Source organism: Lagopus muta, chromosome 7, assembly GCF_023343835.1.
Source record: "Lagopus muta isolate bLagMut1 chromosome 7, bLagMut1 primary, whole genome shotgun sequence".
Classification (NCBI taxonomy): Eukaryota; Metazoa; Chordata; class Aves; order Galliformes; family Phasianidae; genus Lagopus; species Lagopus muta.
Window position 1 is genome coordinate 41,963,618 of NC_064439.1, and position 27,958 is coordinate 41,991,575.

Genomic DNA, 27,958 nt, shown 5'->3' on the forward strand with positions numbered 1-27,958 from the left:
GAAAGTTTCAACAGAGTATTTTTATTGATCTAGAAAATACAGTCTTTGGAGACATTCAGGGTGTGTTTTTCTCACAGTTTAGTAAACTTGAACTTGTTTAACATCTTTGTTCACAGTATTATTATTTCAATCTAAATGACATTTTTTTTCCCACTGTGAATTTTTACTGGGATTTTGAAAGCAAATTTTGCTCAGCAGGGAACTGGAGATGAGACTGACCTTGCTGAAAACTTCCAGGGCACCTCTGAATTCTATCAGATGCATTTTGGAGGATACTGTGTCAAAAATCAGTTGCAGCATCCTTTCTTGGTCTTCATCTAAACTTATGAGTCATTAGAAAACCTTTCAGTAGCTGAGGCATACAAAGATGCAATTAAAATATTTATTCAAATTAGACATTTATAAAAAGGCAGAAAATAACATATGAGAAAAAGTGATAGAGCCTATCTGCTATGTGCCCCTCTGTGGCATTTACACTGAACTGCAAACCCTGGGGGCAAGGGGTTAGAGGCCCCACATCTCCAGAGGTGACACATGGCCAGGCTGCTTTGATGGGGTTGTATTCAAGAGTATAGCTCTGTGCATGGGTGGTATAGGGGCACACGGCAGTGTTGTTTTGCTGTCTTCAAAGATGTGGCCACCAGAAGCTGCTGTGGACAGCAGCATACCAAAGTAACGTGGCAGAGTCCCAAGCAGAAGACTTCTTTATCTGAGAGATGAGGCAGAGGAAGGACCATCACTGGTCCTTCTTTGCAGCATGAAGCCGTTCTGTACTTGTTGCCCACCTCTCAGAGGAGTGTACCACCCCTGTCCCAGGTAAGCATGAACATGTAGGAAACAGCTTCCACAAGGCAGAGTATAGTTGGGGCGAGGCAGAAGCAGTGGTTGCAATGGGGGAGAAAACAAGCTGCAGAAGAAGCAATATGTTTGCTGAAATATACTGCAAGAGCTCTAAAGCCTAATTAAAAATTACCCCGTTGGCCAATGTGTAGGGTTGCTCTTTTACACCGGTGCTCTTTGAAAGCTCATGCTGCTGGTCGCCATGTAGCATTTCACAGCACATCCTGAAAGGACATACAGGGTCATCCCATGAGGACACTGAGCACACAAGGCAGCCTGCGGGGCTCAGGGCAGCCACTTGCTCTAAGGACTGCAACCGGGTGGGCTCAGAGCACCCCAGCACTGTCAGAGCAGCCAGAGATCTGGCTGGGCACCAAAGATGACTGAGTGACCCCAGAGCTTCTGGTGGGGCTCCAGAGGACACGGGCACAGGGTTGAAGTAGCCCTTTCAGGTGGGCCTTGAACGTCACCCCAGCAAAGGCATAGATCACAGGGTTGAGGCAGCAGTGGATGAAAGAAATGGTTTCTGTGAGCTGCAGCGCCAAGGCAATCTGGCTGCTGGCCTGGCAGTTGTCAATGATGAGCAGGCTCTGCAGGGAGTCCAAGAAGAGCACAATGTTGTAGGGGGTCCAGAAGAGGAAGAAAACAATGACAATGATGAAAATCATCTTGATTGCCTTGATCTTGTTCTGATTTTTGCATTTTTGCAGGTTTCTTAGGATCTGGGCATAGCAGTGGATGAGGATGCTAAGGGGAATCAAGAGACCCAAGATATTGGCAGAAAACTGAATTGTAACCTTCCAGATATTGCTGCCAGGGGGATACATGGGGACACACTGCACAGACTGCTCAATTTCCAGCTGCTGGTTGAATACAATGTTGGGTACAGAAGCCAAGCCAGCCACTGACCACAGGACTAAGCTGATCATTGTGCCACAAGAGGCTGTCCGTATCTTCATGGCATAGACAGCATGGACAATTGCTATGTACCTGTCAATGCTCATCAGAGTTATAAAGAAAATACTGCTGTAAAAACCCGTGTAATAAATGCCAGCCATTATCTTGCACATTGCATTGCCAAAAACCCACTGATCTGAAGCGTAGTACGCTTGGAAAGGGAGAGGCACAATGAAGAGGAGATCGGAGGCTGCGAGGTTCAGCAGGCAGATATCAGTCATTGTCATCAGCCTCTTTCTAGTCAGGAGGATCCAGAGGACCAATGAGTTTCCCAGAAGGCAGAAGACAAACACAAGGCAGTAAAGGATTGGGAGGAGGAGAGATTTAAACCTGGGAAAGCTGTTTCCTTCATTGCAAGGAGCAGTGTTTTCATCATATCCATAGTCATACTCTGTTGTGCTTAGGATGTGATCTGTGGGATTCATCTTGGACTTCTGTGAAGGAAAGAACAAGAGGTAAAGGGTCTGGGTATGGGTCTCCCTGTTGGCTTCTTCCTCTGTGCCATATTGAGCCTGTGAGGCAGCCTCTGGGCAGAGAGGGACTGCAAAATGTGCTCCTAATCTAAAGGTTTGGATTTCCTTGTACCCCCTTGGGTGAGGAAACATTTTGCCTGTAGCATGAAGAGCCTTATAAAAATCAACCAACAGAAGGAGACATCACCCAGCAGCATGTCCATGTTCCCAACTGAGCAGCTCCGGGCCAAGTAACAGCGTGTAGGCTGGTTTGCTGTGGATAGGTTCAGGATCACCTGTAAGAAACAGGCAACAACGTGCAGTGTTGAGCCCAGGGTTGCTGCAGCCAGGTGCCATCAGGGAGGGCTGGCTGTGCCTGCTGGTAGAGTACAGAGGTTTGTTGCTCCATCTTTCTTTGCCAAGACTCTGTTTTCAAGTTTAAAGAACACCAGCAGAATTTGAGGGGGTGGGAGGGAGCTTCCTCACTTTGTCATTTCTGAAGAATTGCAGTGAATACCGCTTTTAAGTAGTTTGAGGTTCTTTCCAAAAGTGAGTCAGCACTTTAAGCAACTCTTTTTTGCTTTTTTTTCAGATGCCACTTCATGACCACCATAAAAAGGGATATGGTTGGCAGAGTGAAGAGTTCCCATTTTAAGAAGTAAGGTTCTTTCGGAAGACAATTTTTTGGATGAGTTTGGCTTGTCTCTGCTAGGATATTTACATGTTTGTTGTGCCTTTCACCTATGTTGTGCTGTCATGCCAGTTGATCCTACCTCTAAAGAGCTTGAAACAGTCTGATGGAAAGAAGCATCATGTGTAATAATAATTATCGTAACGCAGCAGTAATAGTGCAAACGACAGCAATTAATTCATTAAATGCAGAGCAGGTGCAGGGAAGTGGGCGCACCCACACATGTGGCACAGTGGGGCTGCAATCGGAACTCCCCCTGTACTCCAGACCTGCCCTAGCTGCTCTGGGGTTCCAGGCCTCCATCAGCCAAAGTCAATCAGTACATGCAGCATGGAGAAATTTCTTACAAATACCTCAACCCTGCACAGCTCGTTGCTCAGGAATCACCAAGCAGTGAGAGAAAGCAGGGCTGCAATCTTCCTTGGCAGTATAATTCTTTCCTGTATTCAGCTTTCAGGTAGGGAACCTGTATTATTAATTTCAGGTTGGTTTTCACACACATATTTTGTGAAATTGAGTCATTAGATAATGGCTGCTTATGGCATTTTGGAAAAATATTTACTGCTAATGTTATTTATCTTGTGTGCAACCCTGACATGCTGTGTCTGTGAACAGTCCGGCAGCGGTTCATGCTTCTTAGCTCCCTGTCAGGGACACATAGAGAGCAGACCACAGGTTCAGCAACTCAAACTCAGAAATTATCAAAATGTAATGAAATACTGAGTTAAGGGTCTATATGTATGCAGTCATATAGAGATATGATATCTACATACAGAGATATGTAGATAAGATACTTCTGATGTGCAGACAAATAGATAGATAGATAGGACACACCTGACTTAGGCAACATCCACAAGTGATTCTACTGGGCTGAACAGAGCCTGGAGGTGCTCCACTTCAGACTTAACACTGCCTTCCCATGGCCAATACCTTTGTATGTTCCCAATCAAGGAACAACACTTCCCCTTTCTCCCCTCTCCCTATTAGTTGGCCAAAGAAATCAAGCGCTGAAAGCAGCTTTACGGGGGGCATCAAGAGAGGCACAACCCACGCAGGTCCCTTCCCCTGGTTATCAAAGCTCACCCATTACTTTCAAGAGCAGCAGGTTAAAAGAGGATGGGCTCTACCTTGGGCAGCAAGAAGCCTTCAGGATCTCAGGCGGCGCTGCTCCCTTCTTCTGTCCTCGACTCACAAGTTCTCACAAGGTTTATTCTGGTGGGGAGATTTGGTGATAGTGGGTGCTGGATGGGCAGCTGCCAGTTACAGAGAAGGTTTTGAGACAAAGTGAAGGGCTTGAAGCTGCAGTAAACAGGAAAAGGTGAGAGGGCTCAAAAAGATATGCTGCAAAACAAAAATCAAATACGACTCTTTGTGAAGGCAGTAAAGGTGTCACAGTAAGAGGTGCTCCCTTTAGCAGAACTTTTCCGATCTCACCTTCCTTGCAGCCACCCCTAATTTAAATAAAAAATTGCCAAGTGGAGATGTCTGCACATGATCACGTCTGTGTTACGTGATTGCTGCATGCACCAAGTGCTGGACGCTCACAAATTTGCATAGATCCATTAAACTCGATAATTCTGCAGCTTCTTACAGAAACAGAAGTTATTTCCAAGAAGCATATTTTAGTTTTTCTTTTCCTTCTGCTAATACCAACCTGCATATTGCAGACTGATTAAGTCCCTTCCTATCAGTAGTGTACAACCTCTGAGCAAAATGAGAACTGACAGTTACCTCTGCATCTTTGCAATTTTCTTTTAAGCATCCTGTGTTCAACTGGGGACATTGTAGAGTTTCTTTGCTCCCCTGGAATTTCTTAAAGTGTATTTTGGTTCATTTGGGACACACGGTCAGAGATAAAATGGTGGAACAAGGGCAGGCTTGACAATTTTTATTTTACACAATCACTTGAAATAATTTTATGCTTTATGAAAAACTGTAAATTATGGTAGTGCTCTGTAACGCAGCTGAATGATACTCTTTTCATCCATTAATCTCAGCAATTTTCCTCACTTACAGAGAACTCAAAAGATTTGCCTGGAGCCCCAGAGAAGTATGTGGCAGCTCCAAAACGTTACTGTCATTAATGCTATAACCCATTCTTCAGCAGTGGCCAGCGGCTTCAGCCCCACGTAGCCTTCCAGTGTGTAGACTGTTGTATGAACATGCAATGAAAGGCAGTCACAAAGAGTAGAACTAAATTCTATCGACAGATGAAGTAAAAGTGAGAAAATGGGCTGGGAGGTAAAAGAAGCAGCCTAACAGAGGACCTGGTGGAGTCAAGAGCATGGTCACAAGGACCAGAGTTGCCCCATGAGGTGTTCACAGTGCTGCCGACTACGCAACATCACCCATTTACCAGGTACTGTCACCTAGGAGTCACAGCTCCTATTCTTTATTTTATCCAATTATATTATTTTTTTATTTGCTTATTTTGTAGAATATTTTCAGGAATGTTGTTGGAGTAGAACTTGATTTTACCTTCTTCCCTCTCTTACTTACATTTTAATTTAGTGATTAATAATATGTCGATAGTATGTCCCACTGTTACAGACACACTGTACAACGTAATGTAGTTCTGTTGTATGTGCTCAGAAAAAAATGTGTCATGATGTGGGACAGCAGAGAAATGTCAGAAGAGACGCTGCTTGTACAGTATAGAGGGGAAAGAGGTCCAGGACCTTGAAGGTAAGGGAAAGAGATTCATTGAACATGAAAAAAGAGAAACTGCAAGTGAAGGAGCCTGGCAACTGCAGTGGCAGAGGGACAGCTTTGGGCATATCATTGAGGACTGCACTGGCAAGGGTAGTGATGATCTGGTAATGGGGAGAGGGTATGTGGGGGCTTTTTTGAGAGCCACTGGAAAGCTTGGAAGAGGGTATATGGAAGGAGATGGGCAAGGTGTGTTTCCAATACAACCCATATCTTCCCAGATACTTTTTTAGCATTTGAGTGGTGTTGGCTATGCTGGCAAACAGGATTTTCCTACCCAACTGATGATAGCCCTTTGATGTTCATTTGAGGAGGATAGGAAAGCAGGAAGTGCAGTATGTGAGCAGAAGCAGTAAGATAAGTAAGGTGTCAGGTAGGATATTTGGAAAAATTTCTTCTAGGAAAGAGTAGTGAGGCAGTCGCACAGGCTGCCCGGGGAGGTGGAGCAGTCACTGTCCTTGGAAGAGTTCAAGGGTGTGGATGTGGTACTGATGGATGTGGTCAGTGGGCATGGTGGGGGTGGGCTGACAGATTGGACTAGGTGATCTTAGAGATCTTTTCCAGCCTTGATGGTTATATTATTCTGTGAAACAAACGTAGAAGTTGAAGGTCAGATTTCAAAGTGCTGAATGAAGCCAGATGGAAAGCAGGGAGCAGGAAGCTGCGGGGCAGAGGTCTGGGGAGTATGTCCCCTTGCAGGAAGTACGAGAAGGCCAGGGTGCTACCAACGAGCCTGGTAGGAACCAGGGCAGACCTGATTCTCATCTGGTTGTTAAAACCTGCCTGAACCCCCTCTGAGAGCTCTTCTCCAGATACCCCGGCAGCTGCCTTTCAGCATCTCTCTCGCTCTAACTGCTACTATCATTTTTTGTACCTCCTCTCTTGTGGGCTTTCCTGTGAGACAGAAATATGCTACAGCAATGTCAGGCCTCAGCCCAGGGAGGCAACTGGCTGTCAGTATCTCCTTGATACAGCCCGCGGCCAGTCTGATGTGGCACCCACATGCCATGCTCCATGCACCCAGTATTGCCGAGCAAGAGCCGTGTGGCATCACTGCTTTGGTGACACCACCAGTGTGCTGGCTCCTCAGCCACCAGCCAGGCTAGAATTGAAGGGAAAATGTCACCATATGAAGAGTGTCCCAGCTCATCTCCTGATGGTTGGGTAGCAGAGGTAAGGTTTTCATGTGGGCACTGGGGAACATCACACCTTGAGGCTCTGTGCCACACTTCCCCTTTATTTGCCGCCTGCTGCCGTTGTTACCACAACACCGCTTGTGTTTATTTAACACATCCACCACAAAGTTACGGTTTCTGCTGCTTTATCTTCTGTTACAGCGATACCTTCAGTGGGGAAAAAAATGTGCAGCACTTTGTCTACCCAAGGACTTCTCAGCCCAAAGGTGACCACCACATGACAGTAACATGGAGCTCCAAACCACCCAAACCTCACAGCAGAGGCCGTGGCCAAAGTGAATCTTGCCACAAGACAAATAGCATTGTCAAGTTCTCAGTTCTTGCAGAGCACACTTGTTCAGCCCTGACAGCTGTCCTAAGGGATTTTCTTCACCCGTGCCACAATGGCAGCTCCTCAGCATTGGGATGGTGGCCATTACTGGCTGCAAAGCTGCTACACCTACTCTTGTGGAAACCTTTTTCCTTCTACAGACGATCTGGATGAATTAAGCTTGAGCATGAGGAGGAAGCTTCAGTTCCAACAGAGTACACCAGTAGCAAGAATGAGCCTCGGGCCTGAGGATCGAGGGTGTTGAGCCCACCAGCAGCTCAGGCCTTTGGTGGGGCTGCTGGGAAGCCTTGCCCCCTGCACGCAGATGTCAGTGCCACAGCTGTTAGGGAAAGGCGAGAATGGAAACAAAGCTCAGACAGAATGTCTCAATTTAGAGTGGACCCACAAAGATGACAGAGTCCAACTCTCAGCTCCAAACAGAAACACCCAAAATTCTATGTCTGAGAGCACTATCCAAACGCTCCCTGAACTATGGCCCTAGGCAGCCTGCTCCATGCCCACTGCCCTCTGAAGAAGAACTTTTACCTGACACCCAACTTGACCCTCCCCTGTCACAGCTTCATGCTGTACATGATACCAAGTAAAATTGAGACCTTTCCCTTTTTGTCACCAAAGTGGTTCAGTTCAGCCTGACTGAATTGCTCTGAAATTGCCAAGCTGGTGGGGGGATTTCTGCCTCCAAACTGGAGAAAAATTTATTCTGACAAATTCTGGCCAAAGCATTGTCACTTTTCATTTTTCGAATGTGTCATTTTCAAAAATTTTGTTTATATAAATAACTTCTTCTAAGCCTCCTTCCTCAAAAACACACAGGCACCTAAAATTCCAAAAAACTTCCAGTAGAACTGAGATCTGTTGGTTCTGCTGATAGCAATTTTTTTTTTTCCCAGATTGATCAGGAAAACATTGACTTGTATTGCTGTATAACAGTGTGTAGTGACACATAGAAGCCTATATTTGGCATTGTTCTGCCCATCTCCTGCAGCAGATGCTGGTTGCAGACAAAGAAGCTGGCAGCCAGGGAATCCTCTGAAGACTGATGCTGACTTTGTTTGGGAGGAACAGCTGGTGGTGTTCTGTGGGGTCTGGGTCACCTCCCTCTTCTCCACGCTTTGCTTTCCACTGTCAGCTCTAAAGCTGCACAGATTATGGCTTTGACAGCTGCAGACTTGCACAACCGCTCCATTTCACCACAGCAAAAATCAGCGTGTTGCAAAATGTCCAGGACAGTAACTCATTCATAACAATGTGAGCAGGGAATGGGGTTTTCTCAATCATGTTTTGTGACAGAGTCACTGCGTGGCAGAAAGAAGCAAACAAATACATCTCTTGTGTACAGGATCCTTGAGAACAAGGACCCTTCTGTGCTCATCTCTTGGATGATGCTACTTTCACATCCTGTTTCTTTACCACTTAAGTTTTTAAATTCTTGCTGTCTTAGACCTTTCAAATGCCAGCACCTGGGCACCTCTGCTTTGCCTCAGGGCTGAGTGCAATGCAAGCAAGGATCAATTAGCAAGGTGACAGAAGACAGGGATGGATGGGATACTGAGAGGACCCTTAGCTCAGTTCCTTCTACATGGATGCTCAGCCTGCTCCTACAGCCCCTGCTTTTCCCCAGTGCCTTACAATTCACCCCAGTGCTTCTGCAGCCTCTCTCCTAGCAAAGCTGTCTTAATACTCAATCCAAAATTCCCTTGGTGTGATTTAAGTCAGTTTTTTGTCCTATCTGTGGAAGATCAGGTGCTACTTACTTCCAATTTCTTTTCTCTTTTTTTTCCTTTTAGGTCATGCTTTCTAAAGTGTTAGTAGTAGCCAGTCTTATTTAGCAGCTGCCCAGTTGTCCTTAACCTTTTTCCAATACAATGCTCAAAACTTGATGCAGAGCCCCAGCTGAGGTCTGACCCCTGAAAAGCAGGACAAATGAGTCCCCTCCCTGGAATAGCTGTTGACTTCTGCAGTCACGTAGCATCACTGATTCATGCTTCCCTCTTTTTTCTCCAGAACTGCTGTCTTCCTCATCTCATACCCTTGGCTGAACTTGCCCCAGTGCAGGACTGTTACTCCTGGCCTTTGTAATTTATCAAGCTTACTTCGAGCAGTCATCCTGTCCCTCTTTGCCTTTGAAGGCATGCCTAAGGTGGTGGAAAGCAGAAATAAAAGGATGAAAACCTGCACTGGTTCTTCATCCAGAGCATTAATGAGAATGCTGACACCTGCAGGGAAAGAGAGTACTCCAGGGGTCAGTACTAGATCCAGTTCTGTTAAGCACCTTAATGACATGAAACCAGGCTGAGTGGCTGATACACCAGGAGGTTGTACTGCCATCCAGAGGGACCTGGACAGGCTGGAGAATGGGCTGCCAGAAGCCTCATGAAGTTCAACAAGAAGTGCCAAGCCCTGCACCTGAGGAGGAACAACCCCAGGCACCAGGACAAACTGAAGCACAGGAGGTTCTCTCTGAACTTCAGGAAGCACTTTGATGTGTGGGTGACGGAGCTCTGGTACAGGTTGCCCAGAGATGTGGTGGAAGTACCCGTCTCAAGGAGATGCATTTGTGCTGTGGTTCTATCTCTCCCATCTCCCCTTGCTCTCCCCAGGGACAAGAAGAGAGGTTTTCTTCGTGCTGCTGCCCACAGGGAGGTGTGAGGAGGGTTTGGTAATGCTGCAGATAAATCTGTATTTCAGCTGCTGGTAAACAGGAAGCTGCCGAGCAGCTTCGTGCTCTTTCTCGGTTTTTTAGGTTCTTTTGGTCTGCCTTTTGTAGCTGTTCTTTTTTGCTTATTTCATCTCAGGAAACACATTTTCTGCCACCTCTTTCAGGAAATGTGCAAGATAGAAAAAGTGTTGTAAACCTCATGGTTAGCTCAGCCTGCTCGGAGGTTGGCGGTGAGTCAGAGCACCAGGCACCAAGGACAGTTGCACTGGCAGAAGCCCACAAGCTAATGGTGGTAGTAAGGCTAAAGGGATTTGACTGCAGAATACAGGCTCTTGAACATAGTTATGCTATGATCAGACTTTGCACCAGTATCAGTAATGGCTTTCAAAGCCTTTTAGTCGAGCATCAGGGCACAGCTGCTGTCCACAGTTGCAGCACCAGGCTCTTTGGAATTTATTTTCAATTCCAAAGATCCACCAGTGATCTGCTGAGCTGCCCAAACCAGGCTCCCTGCCACCCACTGAAATCAAGAGCAGCCCCTCCAAGCCACTGCTGCAGAACTTGCTGGGGAGAGAGACAGCCACTGCAGATATGTGGCCTGCAGGGATCGGTGCTCACCACCTTCAGATCTACCCCTGATCTTGCTGCTAGTGATACCTTCAGGCCCTCCATTAACCTTGAAAGGGAGGATGGGTTTCCTGCCAAGAGGCTGACTTTGCACTGATGGGATGGAGTTCACATTGTGCATCTACACTTCATACCATCTCTTAGCCTTCACACCAGGGAGGACAATTTAGGCTAGGGAGGTACAGCAGAGACCCCATGTCCATCACCTACACTTGCCTCCTCTCTGGTGGGCTGGGAATAGATGTGCACAGCTCAGTAAAAATAAGAAATACAGCCCAAAACATTCTGAAAAATGCCTGGTCCAATGAGAAGTCACGGCTGAGCCACAGGGCTTTACGCAATCTTTGAAGAAAAAGGAAGGTCTTGGATTTGTCTCAAGTAATGTTGAATATTCAGTCATGAAAAAGATTGCCTTGGATGCCTGTTTCATTTACAAGCTGCTCTGCTTGTTTCATGATTATTCTATCGAATATTCACAAAGTAAATGATATCAAACTCAAAAAGCCTTCCCAGCATGAGCCTTCCCTAAAGAAGGGCCTAGAGCACAGGTGATGGCAGTCAGTGCTGGGAGACCGTCACAACTCACTTTGCCAACAGCAGTTGTCAGAAGCTGGGACAAAGAGGGTTTGTCCTTCTGATTACATAGGATTGTTATCAGAATGAGGGATCGAAAGGCAAAATTTCTCCAAAAGAGCAGTGATGCAGTGGCACAGGCTGCCCAGGGAGGTGGTGCAGTCACCATCCCCAGAGGTGTTCAAGAGCCGTGTGGATGTGGCACTGAGGGACGTGGTCAGTGGGCATGGTGGGGGTGGGATGGCGTTGGACTACGTGATCTTAGACAGCTTTTCCAACCTTAACGACTCTATGATACTATGAAAGACAGATCAGAACACCCCCCCCTATTCCTGCAATGTCTCGCTTTAATTTTCTAAGTCTTCAGTTTTGGAAAATGGAAAATTAAGACAGAAATTTTCCACTGCAATGCAGTAAAATAGATCTACAATTCAAGAGAGTAAAATGAAATCATACCTTTAAAAAAAATCAACAAGGTTTTGGGGTTTTCTTTGCCTTTTGAAATGTGAATTGCTATTCTGATAAGACATCAGACAGCAGCTGACCACAGGTACCACAAGAGGTTAACATTTGATGTACTTCTCAGTAATGCATGCTGCTCAAGTACAAGTGTGCTTCTAGTATGTTTTCTTTTATTTTGTCAGTGTCAAGCTTTGTGTAAAGCACACCTTTCTCCTCTCCCATTGCACAAAAGAGGAGGTGACTGTACAGAGAAATAACACAGCTGTCTTGAGCCTCTGCAGAACCTCAGATAGAAAAGGATTATTATACCTCTCGCCTCGTTACAAACTCAGTCCTGCCTGCCTCTGGGAATCACAAGCATAACATCAAAGAAGCTTTTAGTAAAAATTTGGCTTTTGTTACATCTTAGGTCAAGGGACCAAAACTACAGTCTGGTAGTGGCCAGCATCATGCAAGGGATCCTCAGGTGTTACAGGACCTGCCAAGAGCAGCTTTCTCCAGTCTTCCACCTGATTTCTGATCCCAAGGATGCTTAGTGGTACTCCAAGAAATGGAAGAAAACTTGTGTAGGCTTCTGGGCATGCATGAAACAAACAAGGAATCTCAGAAACAAACTCAAACTCAGGAGTCTGGAAATGACACCAAGAAGTTGATCTGGCATAACCTAGCCTCAATTACAGTGAGCCTAACTCTTGTTTCAGCACAGCTGTGCTGTTCCACATCATGTACAGGAAGCACTGCAGAAACGTCTGCCTGCTCTGGCTGAGAATAGGAGCAGCAGGGAGATAGTTTTCATGCAGAGAGAGAAAATCATGCTTTCATGAACGACAGCCAGGGATATGAGGTCTCCTGAAACAGAGGTGACCTGTTTCACTTGAAGCATTTTTGGAGATCTAGCTTGGTGTGTAAGGGTGACCCTCTGGCTACTTCTAAAGTGTGAACATACAGTGCCTGAGCTGAATACATCCTCTGTTCCCTTCCTAGCACATCTGATTTCAAATCCTCCCTTGTCTTGGGTGCAGGTGCTGGGGACCAGCTTACAGCAGGTGGAAGCCCCAGGTTGCTGTCAGAGGCATTGGCTTACTGCCACCAGAACACACAGGTGCAACAATATGGTGATAGAGAATGCTGGAGCGAGCAATGCAAGCAAGTGGAGGTGCAGCCGCAGGAGGAGGCATGGAGCAGCTATTTGGCCTCAAGGAGTCCAGAATACAAAAGGATGGTGCAAAAAGGAAAATGACAGGGCAAGTGAGAGGGTTTGGGAAAGTTGGCCCTGACAGTGGCTTGGCAAAATGCATTCCCATGCGCATGCCTTCAGATGCTACCTACCTCTCCGTCAGTTCAGCTTCAGCCTCCTCCTTCTCCTCCCGGGCTGGTGCTGTGAGAGCTGTGTGCAAGCAGCGGGGGGCTGCAGGCAGGAGCAGTGTTCAGCACAAGCAACAGCTGTTGGCTACAGGCTGCCGGGACGTGTGGGCAGGAGCAGAGGCTGGCATGGAGACAGTGCTTTGGGCACAGAGGCTGCCCCCCTTCTAAGAACTCAGTTACACTTACAGCCCAGTTTTCTGGACTACATGTTGCTCTGTATAAAAGCTGTGATCTCCTTGATGGCTGTGGCTGCCAGATTTCTTCTTTGCCTCAGACTGTGAGATGCGATCCTGCCCAATAGCCAGAGCTCCCTCCACTAGCAGGAGAGGACTTGGGCTCATCCAGGCCTCACACCTCAATCCTCCTCTCCCTGGAAGCCAGCACCAATATCCTGATGGCCAAAATGTCCAGGGGCAAGGGCTGCCTTGAGATGTCATGGGATGGCAGAGGCCACCACAGGACATCAGAGGCCACCATGGGAGATCAGAGGCAGACATGAAGGACATCCAGAGGGCATCCAAACACCATAGAAGGGCAGCAGGAGGAGGGATGCATACATTAAGCTGTCCAGACCCAGTTGCTGCCATGAATCCAACACAGATACAGTTGTCTCTAAAGCACCTGGACACATATGTCCCCAGTACATCTAGAAACAGGTGTCTCGGTGTTCGTGTGTTGGGCATTGCTTGCATACGTGTCCCAACAGCTGCGGGCACACAGACAGAAAGGTGTGAGTGAGTTCTGCATTGAAAGAATTCACTCCCCCTGAGGATATGTTTGAAATAAAACACTTTCCTTGAGGATAAGTTTTGAAGTAAGCATGTGGCTGCACTGCTGCTGAAATATCATTTCCTTCATGGCTGCAGCCAGTTTGGGGTGTGGGGTGTTCAATCTGATCCTGCCAACGTCCATTCTCCCTCTGCTCTTTTGAGCCCACATCACCTGAGGAAAGTGAGCCTGGCACGATTTGAAATGCAACCAAAAGGAAAACCAGAGCTCCTTCTGCCTCTGAAGCAAATCTCTGCAAACCAGAGAAACCTGCACTTTGAGGGAGTTTCCAAGATAGCCTCAGTGCCCAGGGAGGACTTAATGGTTGCAGGAAGCATTCACCTCCCGTGTTTGCAGTTGAGCTGTTTGACAGCACTACGTGGGCTTTATGGGCAAGGGAGCATCTATCTTACTGCAGATCCTTGCCAGACTGCATACGCATGGCCATCTCTGGCAGGGCTGGGGGAGCAATTAATTCAAGCAGCAATTGTGGTTGGGGAACGCAGCCAATGCCCTCACCAGCCCACGGTGAAACACAGCCAAGCTGTGCCTCTGCCACCTGCAGCAGCAAGGCCTTGTACCACCAGAGGTAGGCAAAGAGCTGAGGTGAACAATGAAGTCAGGTAATGAAAGTGAGGATTGGCGTACTGTGAGGGAGAGGCCAAGCGGTGCCATGGACATGCAGGACTGGTTGGATGGGCAGTGCAGCACACGGAGAGAAACAGCAGAGGCAGGAGCCTTGGCCACACTTGAGTTCATCTTTCTTCCAATGCCTCTCTCATCTGTGTAGACTTGAGGAACCAATCTCTGCTGGCAGCATCACCAGATGGACAGAGATGATCTTCTGCCACTAACAAACACTTACCTTATCCTGCTGCAAACTTAGAGCAGGACCTGGCCACCAAGCATCTGGTTCCCCTTTATGCAAAGCCTATTTGAATACATGCCTGGGTTTCCACTTTTGGCACACAGCTGCATGCCTGTCTGGCTCTGCAGAGCAGGTGGCTGGGTGCCCACCCACCTAGTGCTCTGTCACCAGCAATCATCACATAGCCTGGAATTGCTATTTTATGTCTCTCAGAAAAAGAGGAGACATTTTCCAAAGTATGTACGCTTCTTTCCCTTGCCCCGTAGTTTTTCAATATTGTGAGGATCAGGCTTGCCCAAGATTCCTACCAGCAGAGGGGACAGGATCTGGACAAAACTCCAGCTGGGCAATGGCAACCAGGATGTAATCTATGCTGCATGACCAACAGCTGGGAGCAAGCCAAGCTCCACCATTTACCCCAGACCTTGATCGCTGTCTGCTGGCCTCACAGCTCAGGCTCAGCCACCTATTGTGTGGTGTTATTTTTGTGGTACCCTAAAGACACAGTACTTTCCCAAACATATGCTATAAAATAAGCTGAAGTGTCTTCGGAAGAGATGAATTCAGAAGCTTTACCTTCTGGAGGCAGTTTCATCTCACACCCCCATCTAGCATCCAGTCTCAATGAACTTGGGGGACTCCAGCTCTGACCCCATTTCCAACAGCCCAAATGAATGGAGGAAGAAGATATGGGGTAACTACAACAGTGCTATGCTGCAGTATTGCTCTTGTTTTGGGAAGCACCCTTGAGACACAGCAGAACTGGCTCTCTGAGGCAGCACAGAGCAGCTGGACATGGAGCCAGCGTCTGGCCTGAGGTCCTGACGTCAAAACCTGCACTGTTGAAACATCTTGAACATTCACCATCACACATCAAAACCAATTGGTGTCACGGGACTGTTGGTATTGCTGTCCAGCCTGCAACAGGGAGCTGAGGTTACAAAATATCTCGTGTGAAGGAGAGGGCCAGATCCAGGACTGGGAGGGAAGGAAGTGGGAAGAGAAAGAGGCATGAAGGCCACATTGTCCTCACCCACCTGTCTGCTTTTCTTTTTGTGTAAGTAAAATTAAGAATGTATATATTTCTGATTGCCACAATGGCTCCAGTTCTACAGCAGGACCACAGCTCTCTCCTTCTGCGATGGACTCACTCTCTACCTCAGCTATGCTGAGATTGAGAAATCTCTGGGAGAGGTCCCCACAGAAGAGGTTTCCAGTGGAAAATACTTAGGAAATCATCCAGTCAATGGTCCACCTATCACCAATAGTACTCACTAAGCCATGACGCTCATCACAATGTCTAAATGTTCCTTGAACACTGCCAGGGTCAGTGACTCCACCACCTCCCTGGCAGCCCATTCCAGCACCTGACCACTCAGAGTAGTATTTCCTAACATCCAATCCAAATCTCCGCTGCTGCAACTTGAGGCTATTCTTCTTGTCTTATCACTAGTTATATGAGAGAAGAGGCCGGCCCCCAGCTCACTACAACCTCCTTTCAGGTGGTTATAGAGAGAGAGAAGGTCTTTCCTGAGCTCCCTTAGTTGCTCCTCATAAGGCCTGTGCTCCAGACCTTCACAGCTTCATTGCCTTTCTCTGGACATGCCCCAGGGCCTTGATTTCTTTCTTGCAGTGGGGGGCCCAAAACTGAACACAGTACTTAAGATGCGGCCTCATCAGTGCTGAGCACAGAGGTAAAAGAAGAAAACCACTTCCCACTGCTATTAGTCATCTTACGTTCGCCAGGTACAAGAACTTCTCTGCCTTCTGCCACAGAGCCCTTCAGGAAAAGCTTAGGAGTTAAATCTAATGGGCACTGTGAATGCAGGCAGAATTTCCACTTTCCTACTTTTGTCTGTATTTAAATTTCTGAATGCTCCTGCATATCATAAAGATGCAGATACAAGCCAGGGTGCAAACCATGTTGTTTTTTGCTGTCATCATTAAAATGAAATAGAAACTGCTCTTTCAGCATAAAAGACCAAAATTATTTCCTGTGTTGCCCATATACGTAGCACTGGCAGATGTTTTTATCATCTCTTTTTGCCAGCTTCTGCATGCTTTCATTGCCTATCTCACATGGACAATTAGGAACAACCCTCATTAGTGCTTATGAGTGATGTAGCTGTAGCCAGCTGGCAGCCAAGACAGTGCAACATATCTCAGCATCACTGAGAAAGCGAACTTTGAAACCTAAATATCTTGTCATCACATTGGGTGTGAAAGTAGCTTGAGGAAGGGGAACATGAAGGAAAAAAATGTGCTGTCTTCTTGTCAAAAATTCATGGAGAACATAATACTTATCCAATCAGACTTGGCCAGATTGCACTCCCATTTGAAACATTTAAGATGCCATTGAGCCCTGACTTCACTCACCCCCAAAGAAAGGGTCTTCAGTTTACAGGGTCCCCAGGGTTGCCCAGCCATCCCTGTCCAGGGCCTCCTTCCCCTCTCCTGAGACACACTCACACCCACAGGGCCTTTCTGGGAGCTCACACACTGGTGTGGTCCCATCCCATGTCCCTGCGGGTCCAGGACAGGTGGAGATGGGCACTGTCCCACTCACCTCCCACCACTTCCCTTGGGAAATGTTATGGAAAGTCAGCACATGAGGTTTCAGCTTCTAAATGCAACAGTTTTTTTGGTCCCCAGTAGATGGGTGTTTTTCTTCTCTTTTCACTAATAGCAAACCCCATAAATGTTCATTTCAGGTGTACCTGAAAATTCCCTATTGCTGCTGAGATTTCCATCTGACTTCACGACCAAACCGTGGATCACCCACACAGATGCAGTCAGTGCACAGAGCCTTGCAGGAGAGACACAGCTGTGTGGACACCACAGGTCGTAGAAGCAGCCCAGCTGGGCACTCCAATCAGATCTGAGCTCCCAGCCGCTCTGCTCGCCTGTATCAGGGGCAGATGCAGGCGTGGATGTAGATGCTGTATACACCTGCTGAAGAGCAGACGCTCAGCTAAGCCTCCCTTGGAAGAGCTGCGGCTGCACAGACCCCTGCCTGGTGCTGCTGCCCATGCAGGGCGGTGGTTCAGTCTGTCCCAGCGTGCCACCTGCTGCCAGCCCGCCCCACTGCGCCGCCAGCACTGCACAGCCCGGGCAGGCAGCGTGCCGGGCACTCCTCTCGTATCAGCTGGTCTTATTCGATAATGACACTAATCTCTGGGTTTAGGAGCCTTTCATTTTTTACAAGTCAATTCAAGAAATCCACAGAATCTCAAAGGATTCCGAAAAACTTCCCCGTGCACGCACATGCCTCGCATCCTTGAGCTGGATGGAGAAGGGCCGTGCTGTTGTGGCTGGGCACGGGCAGCACAAGCTGTCACCCATCAGGACGGGCATCGCAGCAGGCACCCCAAAAGTCTTCCTGGATCTTGGGGGTCTCCTACACTGAGCGTGTGGGCTAGGGAAGTTCATCATAGCTGAGGCCCAGGGAAGCAGCTCTAGTCAAGTCAGTAAAATGCTGCCAATTTACGTCAGCTGAAAATCCCCTACTAAATGTGTTTTAATGGAGAACTGCCCAAGGTTCCTCCAAAAGCTGTAGTTAGATACCATCACAATCCATCCTCACTAACTGATTCACTGTATGCCCTGTTTTGCATCCTGTCCAGCATCCTCCACAGGCTGGGAAAGTCTTCACCAGTCACACTGCATCAGCAGCAACAGGTACCATCTTTTGCATTGGTGGGAAAAGAGAGAACATGAACTCAGGGAGCTGAGCCGTTTGGTATCTCAATAATAGAAGAGAGCTTGAAAGTGAAGGGCTTTCTGAGTCTTATCTGCAAGCAGACAAGCTCTCCAAGAATCTTGCTTTTTTTTTTTTTGCTTTTTTTTTTTTTCAGTCTGTGTCAGCTGCTGTTTAAAACCTCCTTCTGCAAACCTCACTTTGCTCATATCAACCACATAACACTACTGCAGCAGTGGCTTGCGATGGGGTTTGGCAGAAGTCCGGCTTCTCAGTGCTGTGGGAAATTCTGTAATAGAAAAGAATCTCACCTTGTTTCAGAAGAAGAAACAGTAGTTTTTGACAAAATGGAAAGAAACATGGAAACTGCTCTGAAATAATGTGGTCTGAGCTGGGAGTCCACACCGAGAGCTGTGGTGTCCACCTCTAGGAAGCCCCAGAACATCAGCACCCAGAGCTCAGCCATTCTGAGGCAGGGTTCTGAAGCTCAGTGAGAGCAGAATAAGCATAAGAGCCAGAATGGAGCTCAGGATTGGTTTAGATGCTTTGGTTGCTTCATTTCACACAGCTGTGGCGGTGTGGTGGCATCTGCCTACATCTTCTGAGAAAGAGAGGCCACCAGAGAGCCCCAGGCCAGGCAGCACAGTATCAATGGAGAAGACAAAGACTCCTCTGCCACATGAGTTGAGTGGAGGAGAGATCCTGCAGGACTGGAGCTGCTCCCAAGTTCCCACTGTGCAACCCAGGAGCCAGGGAACAGCTTCAGGAAACAGCTTGCCAGCCCTTGTTGCACAAATCTTGTCTGCCCTGCCTGTTACTTATCGCAAGACCTTGCCAAAGGACAGATGGCTGAAGATGTTATGAAATGTCTCAGAACTTAAATACTGAGATTTCGTTTCGGTCCATCCGTGCTTCACACACAGAGTCCCTGTGTGCTGTGGAATGTGCCTTGCATCCGGTTTTTGGCTCAAGAACAATTTTGGTGGGCTCACTGCTGCTGGCCACCTGTCTGCTCATACTTGGGTGCACGGATTGCCAGATGGAAACAAAGCAAAGTGCAGTGGCTGCATTAGAATGAAGCATTTTGAGCAACAATGAATCCTCCATACAAGGAGACAAGCAAAATGTTGGAGAGAAAGGCCTGGGGGCAGAGCAGCAAGTCGTGCCTAGCTGGATTTTTACGTGCGCTCCATTGCTGGGCTCAGTCTGAACATCTCAGGCAGTGATATTTCTGGCCAAATCTGTGACAGAAACAGCTGTACTCATAGGGAAAGCCAAGGGAAGGGCTTCTGCTCTGAAAAGCCTTCTGAAAGCATGGGCTGAGACTCTCCGGGTGGGTTTCATACAGCCACACAGGGCTGGTGCAGCTGAGTTGAACTGGACCACAACCATTGTATCCCCATCCTTTCTTAACATTTGGGGAGAAATGTCTGAGGAGAGGGGCTCCTGTATTAAAACAAAGCTTTTACAAGCACTGTTTTCAGGCTGTGCTTTCAGCCTGCCTCAGGCCTGTGAGCAGACATGCCATGCGAAGGGGAAGTGCTGGATTTTGGGGAAGTGGTGGCTAGAACAGCACGAGAGTGCTTTTGGTTGTGGTTGTGTTCTTGTGGTGCAAGTTTTAATTGCCTCATTGCTAACATAAACAATTCTCAGAATGTAACTCCGGATCTTTCTAATCAAATAAGATTTATTTTGCTCTAGGCTCATCACTGTATCCAATAGAGAACTGGGAAACCAAGGTGCTTCTCTGGAAATGTCCTCACACAAGAAAATACCTTATCTATGTCTTTCATCTGTTAAAACTTCATTTTAACTCTGAAAAGTCAAGTTTTGCTTTTCCAAAGCAGCAAGGCCGCTGCGTACCACCTTCTGCAAGATGCAAAGAAAATTAGATGTCAGTGGTAGGCAGAGTGGTTTCTCTTTTTGTTTGTTGTTTCATGTGGTTTCATAACTGCCTTCTTCACTGGCTGCAGTGGGGAGCAGTGACTTTGTGGGATTGGCAGCTCAGGAACTGTGTATACAGGTCAGGTCTTGGATCTTCACAACAGCTGCAGTGTGCTCATTCCAAAGAGCACTGAGCAACTTGGACTCAGAAAAGAGGATCCATTTTCCCTCTGCTTCAGAGTCATTCCTACCAAAACCTGCCCAGTAGCAGCACTGGGCCTCCCAAGACAGCCAGGGCTCCTGTAAATCAGTACAGCCTGTTCACAGCAGGACCATAGGGTGGTGCTCTCCCCACCCGAAATGCTGCATACAATTTCTTTAGGCGTCTCTATGTAGAAAAAAATATACATTGAGAATTTAAAGATGAAACACACTGGTAGCAACAGATCACTACAGAAAAATACAACCATGCTCTGTAAGTTGTGCTGAGCCATACAAATGAATTTTATGTGGAGGCATTAGTTCTGCTAGGCTTTAGAGGGCAGACGCACATTTATTTCTCCTGAAGGTAAAATGCACTCTTCTGCCTTGCTCATCATCTTTATTTTGTGACTGACACAATTCATAAGAGATTAGAGTGAACTTCTTCATGCACATTTTTCTTAATAGGATTCTTAGATAGTTTTAAGATTGCTAATTAAATATACAGCATAGTCTCTGTGAGTTCTTTAAGAACAGCCAATCTTGCAGTACATAATAGGGAGCATAAAGTATGGAGAGAGACACTGCATGTGGTGCTCAGGGACATGATTTAGCAGTGGGCTATTAGGGTAGTATGGCTAAGTGGTGGTTGGACTTGATGATCCTGAAGGTCTTTTCCAGCCTGAGCAATCCTATGACTCTGTGATGATTCTGTGTGTGCGTGTGTGACAATGTTTAACTGGCTGCAGAAACTTGCAGATCTGTTCTGCTTTATTTGTGAAAATAAGATGATCTGCTCTGTCTGATTTGCCAAGAAAACCAGCTAATAATAACTGGAGTGATGCTCTTTTCACAGCTGAGTAACAGAGCAGTTATACTTGGAGCAGATGGAAAAGTGGTACACCAGTCACTGGTTGCAAGAAGTCCTTTAGTATTTTCTGCCTTGCCAGAACATTGCTGCTAAGAGAAATCAGAGTTATATGTCAAACATAGGAATCATGTCACTTACAAAAAATCAGCCTAGCAAGGGGGCCGGATTCCTCCTTCACTTTACACCCAGAGGTGTAATGATGCTGGTACAAAGCCTGCTGCAGGCAACAGCAGTCTGCATGCTAACCATCTTCAATACCATGCAGCCTCTTTGGCCAAGACTGCTTCTGCCCAAGCACTCAGCTAGCTCCTTACAAATGTCCATGAAATCTGCTGAGCAGAGAGTCCTGGACTCAATGTGCCATTTCCATCATAAATGTCCTGCAAACTGGCCACGTGGTGGAAGAAAGACTGAGGTGCCCCAGGATGGCTCACTAAAATCCAGCTCATCTGCTGGGCCACTCACTGAGACATGTTTGTTTCATGATCTCCCTTCTTCCCTTCCAACACATAAAAGATGTGGAGTTGTTGAAGCAGGTCCAGAGGAGGGCCACTAAGATGATTGGAGGGCTGGAACACCTCTCCTATAAAGAAAGGTTGAGGAAGTTTGGCTTGTTCAGCTTGCAGAAGAGAAGGCCCTCCTGTGGGGCCTCACTGCAGTCTCCCAGTACTTGAAGGGAGCTTACAAGCAGGAGACAAACTGACATTTTACATGGTCTGACAGTGGTAGGACAAAGAGGAATATTTTTAAACTAAAAGAGAGGAGATTTGGGCTAGATATTAGGAGGAAATTCTTTACTCAGAGGGTGGTGAGGCACTGTCTCAGGCTGCCCAGAGAAGCTATGGATGCCCAATTCCTGGAGGCGTTTAAGGCCAGGTTGGATGGGGCCCTGGGCAGCCGTATCTAATCATTGGTTCTACAATTCTATGATTCAGCCCAGAGGCTTGGCTTGGGATAGAAGGGCAGTGTGAGAGTGCAAATGCCAGATATTCCCCCACCCTCAAACTTTAGAAGAGAGGAAACTACTGCAAAACTGTAATGAAGGGTTCCGGGGTGTGTTTCCATCTTTTGGGAAAGGAGAAGTTGGAGAGAGAAGAAAAGATCACAACCTCTTCCTCATCGTAACAAAACAAAACAAAAAAGACTGCTGCCAATTTCACCTCCATGGCCACTTTGGACGATGGGGAAGGCTGCTGCTTCAGCAGTGTAGTGATAGCCCTTCATCTGCAGCTAACAAATATCATTTTTTTCACAGCAAATCCCTCAAGCACTCATTCTGTGTGTACATGTGCATACCATGGGCTGTCCCTGCCCTGACTGTTATGGAACCTGGCATGTAAACGTGAACATATGTATAAATTTTGGAAGCCACATCCTGGCTCTTTATCTGAGATGTTTACGCCTGCCCAGACATTGGTTTCCACAGGGCTGATGACCAGGACAGAAAGGCAGAACTCAAGGGCAACATGAGGCTGATCAGGGGTTGAGTTTACAGTATGTATGTCACCTGCCTCGTGAAACCCATGGGACATAGATGTGAGCAACAGTCTCAGAAAACAACCCCAACTCCAGCACAGATTCTCCTTTAAAGATCGGGTAATGTTGTTTTGGATTTTTTTTGCTCAACTAGGCCTCTTGGGGCTGTGTAGAACTGAACTGGCCAAGGGAAGTCCTGGCTTCTCATGAAAAAAGGGCTGTCTTTTTTTTTTTGGGGGGGGGGGGGGGGGGGGGTTGGAAGTCACATTTAAGTGTTTTTTTCCTCTGTCCCAAACTGAAATAAAAATATGTTTAAGGAAGCAGCTACCAGGAGAACATACATTGATTTTCTGACTTCACCTCTGCTTTCTGGGCAGGTAAAGAGCAAAAAAGCCCACAAAAACGTTAATTTTTTTTATCCCAAGAAACCTGAAGAACAAGCTATGAAGCTCAGAAGCTCCAGCAGGAGGTTGAATAAAGTGACTCCGAGATGCTCCGTAGGTAGCTGCCATCATTACCGCATAGTCGTAGGGGACTTCTTTGCAAGCCTCTCTGCTGCATTCCCCACTCCTAACGGGGATACGATTCCTCCTTCATATCCTCCTAACAGGAATAGCCATCATTTCTGATGTAGATGAGCTTAACCTTTTCACTTTTTCAGTGTAAACCTTTTCTGAGGAGCTGTCTTGCATGTCTCTGTGCTTAAGAAATGATAAATCAATAATGAAGAAGCTGACAGGAAGTCTCACTGAATTTTCAGAGAAAAACAAAACTGAACAATAACTCTAACAATAACACTTCCACATTTCTTTCTGATTTTTTTCTGTGATGCTCCAAGACAAAGACCAGTTCGTCTGAAAAAAAAAAAAAACCACCAACAACTTCTGGCAAACCAGCACCTTCTGCCCAAAAGCAAAATAAACGCGGAATGTTTTGCTGAGTGCTTCTCCCAGAATGCTGCCTATGTGACCCCATGCAGCCGTACCTCTGCATCCAGCTCTGGGTGAGGCTGAGAGCCAGCTGCACACTGCTCAGAACGACCACGAGGACATTGTGCAGGGAGATGAACAGTACGCAGAGTGCATCATTTCCCAGTCAGCAGTGCCGTTACCCACTGTGCTCCATCACAGCACTACCACCACGGTGCTGTTTGCCATCCCCTGCCAACCGCTGTCAGCCCGGGCCGGGCGGAACGCACACCGCAGTTGCGGAGCCGGGCCGGGGAGCTCGGCAGGTCACAGCCGTCGCCATGATGGCGCGGGGCAGGGGGCGGCCGCGGGCTGGGACGGGCCGCGGGTGGGACGTGGCTGCTGTAGTCAATGCAACGCAGAAATGCTGTCTGTAATGCCAAGTAAAGCGTAGGATGACGGGCTCGGACGTCTTGCGTGCCTCAAGATGGCAGCACAGCACCGCCGGAAGACCGCAGGCTCAGGTTCCCTCCATGGCGGTGCCTGTGGGAGCAGATGTGGCAGGGCTGCTCGCTGCCATGGGCCTCCTGCTACCAAACACTGCGCGTGTCGCCTCCAGAACCGGGCGGCCACGTACCTGAGGAGAGACGGTCCCTGGTGCTGTCAGCTCGGGTTGACCCTAAGCCACCCGCCAGCACAACAGCATCAGCTGCTGGAAGCCAGCAGCGCTCCCTGCTCCCCTTTCCTGATGCAGGCAAAACCTTTCAGCCCTTTGGTTTTTCCCTGAACGTAGCAGGCAGATTCCGCTTTCCATAACCCAAAAGTGAAAATGGTACCAACACTTGACTTGACTTCCCACTTCTTAGATATTTACAAGCATTGATAAGATCTTGTCTCAGCCTTCTCTCCTCCAGGCTGAACAGCCCAGGTCTCTCAGCCTTTCCTCATAAGAGATATTCCATGCCTCCCATCCCTATAGTCCTCCACTGGACTCTCTCTAGAAGATCCCTGTCTTTCTTAAACTGACAAGCCTAGAACTTGACACAGTAAATTCAAACGCTATGCTGCAGGTAAGCCTTCGACTGATATAATGTTAATTTAGACTTCGAACAATTGTTTGGCACCACTATGAATTTTTCTATACCTATATCTATTTCTAGCCCAAATTCATGAAGAAATAAGGCCACTGTGGCCATGCTACCCTTGTACGTCCACCTGGCTGAATCTCATTCATCCTCCAAGTCCCAGTAACTTTTGATAGTATTGGCCAGTTTCAACCATTGAGTTAAATGGTTACGTTCCTACCTCCAGTCAGACCGGCAGGCAGGTGAAGCTGCTAGAAAGAGGTATCAGCTGGTCTGTACCATTCTGGACAACCTAAAAAACAGTAGCAAATCTGAAAGTCTTGGTACCTGAGGTACTTACTTTAAAAAAAAGTATTCATATCATAAAAATTTAACAATTAGTATCATAGCATCTGTTTTAATTATTAAAGACATTGATGTTGTTTTGAGGGTAAATCTTTAGGATCTACCTGTTTGTGCTCTAGTCCTAAGAGGAAATGACTCTGTTCTTTCCCAAAAATAGGACAAATAAGATAGTTTCACTGCTTCTTTTCTTCTCTTAAAACAGAAGCATCCAGAATGGGAGTTTTGTTTTCTTATTACTTTTCACAGACATTTTGATTCCTGTGGTTCTTGGAGGTAGCTGCTGGAGTTTGCAGAGACAAATGGATGAAGAACAGTATTCATCTGGTTGGGACGAAAATTACTCATTTGTTCACTTTCTTAATGAAAGCAATGTCTGCGAAATGGGAAACTATTTTACCTTTTACACCCATTTCACTACTGTTCTCTATACTCTGGCATTTTTGCTCAGCCTGCTAGGAAACACTCTGGTGTTATGGATCCTACTCAAATATGAAAACCTTACATCTTTAACGAACATCTTCATCATGAATCTTTCTGTCTCCGACTTAGTCTTCTCATGCATGCTGCCATTCTGGGCAGTGTACCAGAGCTTCGGGTGGATTTTTGGTGAGTTCCTTTGCAAGGCAGTGAATGCCATTTTCTCCATTGGCTACTACAGTGGTGTTTTCTCTCTAACTCTCATGACTATTTTACGGTACTTGTCCGTGGTGAACCCTCTTTCTACTCTGAGATCCCAGACGCAGTACTGTCGTTCTCTGGTGTGCTTGTTTGTTTGGACTTGCAGCATTTTGATGGTAGTTCCTGAGATTATTCACACCACAGTGACAGAAACCTTGGAAGAAATCAGTATCTGTGATTATGATGACTGGGAATGGAAAAAAGTGGACATTTATCAGAGAAACATACTCTTCCTGATTTCCTTTGGGATTATCGTATTCTGTTACATCAATATACTGATAATTCTGCTTGGAACAAGATCTCGCAGAAAGCGCAGAACTGTGAAACTCATCCTTGTTATTGTGGTGGCTTTCTTCCTGAGCTGGGCACCTTACAACATCCTCAGCTTTCTGATTACTTTTCCACCATCTACATGCCAGTACAGCAATGACATCCACCTCGCCTTTCACATCAGCCGTAAAATTGCTTTCTCCCACTGTTGCCTCAATCCTGTGCTCTATGTATTTGCTGGAGTCAAGTTCAAGAGGCATTTGTTTCGTTTATGCAGACAGTATTTACCCTGTGGCGATGAAGTCTCCAGCCCCCGGATCGGCTCTCAAGGCAAATTCCACTATGAAGATGGGTCCATCTACTGAAGGGAGACCAAACTATTAGTGCTAGTCTCTGATGAACTTTCAGATTTTAAAGGCCATGCATGATCTCCAATTCCTAAAGGTTCTTCCCTGAGACAGTGGCCGATTTTGTCTTTGCAAACATATTGTGAATGGGAAATGATTAGAAAAATGATTAGCAGGAGGATGGAGAAACTAAGAAGTGACCTCAGTGGTCTGTAACTCTTACCTTCTTTATGCTTTTTGGCACAGTGATACTTTTTCTCATTCATGGTTTTCTTTAGAAAAAGGAAAAAGAATCAGAATCACAGAATCACAGAATCACCCGGGTTGGAAGGGACATCAAGGATCATGTAGTTCCAACCCCCCTGCCTAGCAGGGCCACCAAACATGCTTGCTTTTTTCTTTGGCAGTTAAAACTTCAGGTCTTAAAGTGAATAGTGCTGCACATTTCTTTCTTGCCTGATTTTAAATATTCATATTGTTTCTAGCATGGTCACTTAAGCATTTCTGTAGCTTTTAATGCTTGACATTATTTGTCAGTGCTGAACTCACTGATGTTCTCTGTGTGCTAAGGTTCTTCGACCTATTGATAGGCAAATATATATAAAGCCAACAGAGTGTAAGAAAGCTTTGCTTTTTTACCTCCTTCACACCTGTCTATATACTATAGATACCTGTATCTCTGAGGTATGTGAACATCTTATAAATGCTTATGAAAAAAAAAGTCAAGAATTGTAACAGAAGCACAAAATATTTGAACAGTCCTGCCTTGCTCACTTTTTAACAAGTTATTTAAGCCTGCTTGTAGCTTAAGCATATGTTACCATATATCTGAACATGTAAAGGTGACGTGAAATATTATCCAATCATACTGTTGTCAATCATAACCAAAAGTAACTCATGTAAAGATTTCTCCTACTGGTATAATAAAGCGGTACTAATAAATGTTCAGAAATTCAAAGGAATATTACATTGTTACTTTTGTTTTCCGCCTTTGAGAACTACCTATGAGAGCTGAAGTATTTTCAATTGCAAAAGTAATTGTGTATTTTCATAAATTCATTTATTTTGGAAGAGACTTCTGCCAGTCCCCCACCCTGCTCACAGCAGTTTGCTGTTTGATGAGGCTGCTTAGGGCCTTGTCTGGTGAAACTGAAAATCTCCAAGAATGAAGACTGCATAATACTTTTCAGGCTTCCTGTCCCAGTGCTTAACAGCCCTCTTGGTGCTTTTTTTTTTCCTTCTACATGAACAAAATTCCCTTTGCTGTAAACTGATGCATCTTTCTCTTGTCCTTTAAATGCACTCCTCTGAATAGAGCTGGATCGTTGTTCTCTGTCTTTCCATTGCAGAAACGAAGATAGCAATCAGTTCTCCTCTGAGCCTTGTTATTTTTCTGAGCCAAAACAAACCCCAGCCAATCTAGTCTTCTTATCCATCATGTGCTTCGGCACCCTACCTGTGTTGGTCACCTTCTGCTGGACTCACTTCAGTCAATCTCTCGTATCGAAGGTCCCAGACTGGATTTGATACGGCACTTGTGACTACATGAGCATCAGGTAGAGGGGAGTAATGGTTTCCCTCAACCTACAGGGCTGTACATTGTAAGATTTCACCACTGCAAGGACACTTAACTGTGCTTTGTTCAACTAGTTGTCCACTTGAAATACCAGATCTTGTCCAGTTCGTCTCTAATAGGGA

The 27,958-nt window shown here is 46.5% G+C and overlaps 2 protein-coding genes across 4 annotated transcripts; one reads left to right on the plus strand and one right to left on the minus strand.

Annotated features, from left to right (window-relative positions):
- Window positions 1–23,683, minus strand: LOC125696032 (C-C chemokine receptor type 8-like). 3 transcript variants are annotated; one of them, XM_048951196.1, is made up of 3 exons: window positions 23,613–23,683; window positions 4,068–4,239; window positions 1–2,231 (listed from the first exon to the last, which is right to left on the minus strand). In XM_048951196.1, the coding sequence occupies exon 3, from the start codon at window positions 2,220–2,222 to the stop codon at window positions 1,167–1,169; it is 1,056 nt and encodes a 351-aa protein (XP_048807153.1). In that variant the 5' UTR covers window positions 2,223–2,231; window positions 4,068–4,239; window positions 23,613–23,683; the 3' UTR covers window positions 1–1,166. The 3 variants fall into 3 exon arrangements, with proteins under 3 accessions (XP_048807153.1, XP_048807152.1, XP_048807154.1); XM_048951195.1 differs by lacking the exon at window positions 23,613–23,683 and adding an exon at window positions 12,827–12,919; XM_048951197.1 differs by lacking the exon at window positions 23,613–23,683 and adding an exon at window positions 2,458–2,545 and having other exon boundaries at window positions 4,068–4,358.
- A 1,428-nt stretch (window positions 23,684–25,111) lies between these two features.
- Window positions 25,112–27,207, plus strand: XCR1 (X-C motif chemokine receptor 1). Its single transcript, XM_048951198.1, has one exon. It carries the CDS (start codon window positions 25,265–25,267, stop codon window positions 26,276–26,278), a length of 1,014 nt encoding a protein of 337 aa, XP_048807155.1. The 5' UTR covers window positions 25,112–25,264; the 3' UTR covers window positions 26,279–27,207.
- The last annotated feature ends 751 nt before the right edge of the window (window positions 27,208–27,958 follow it).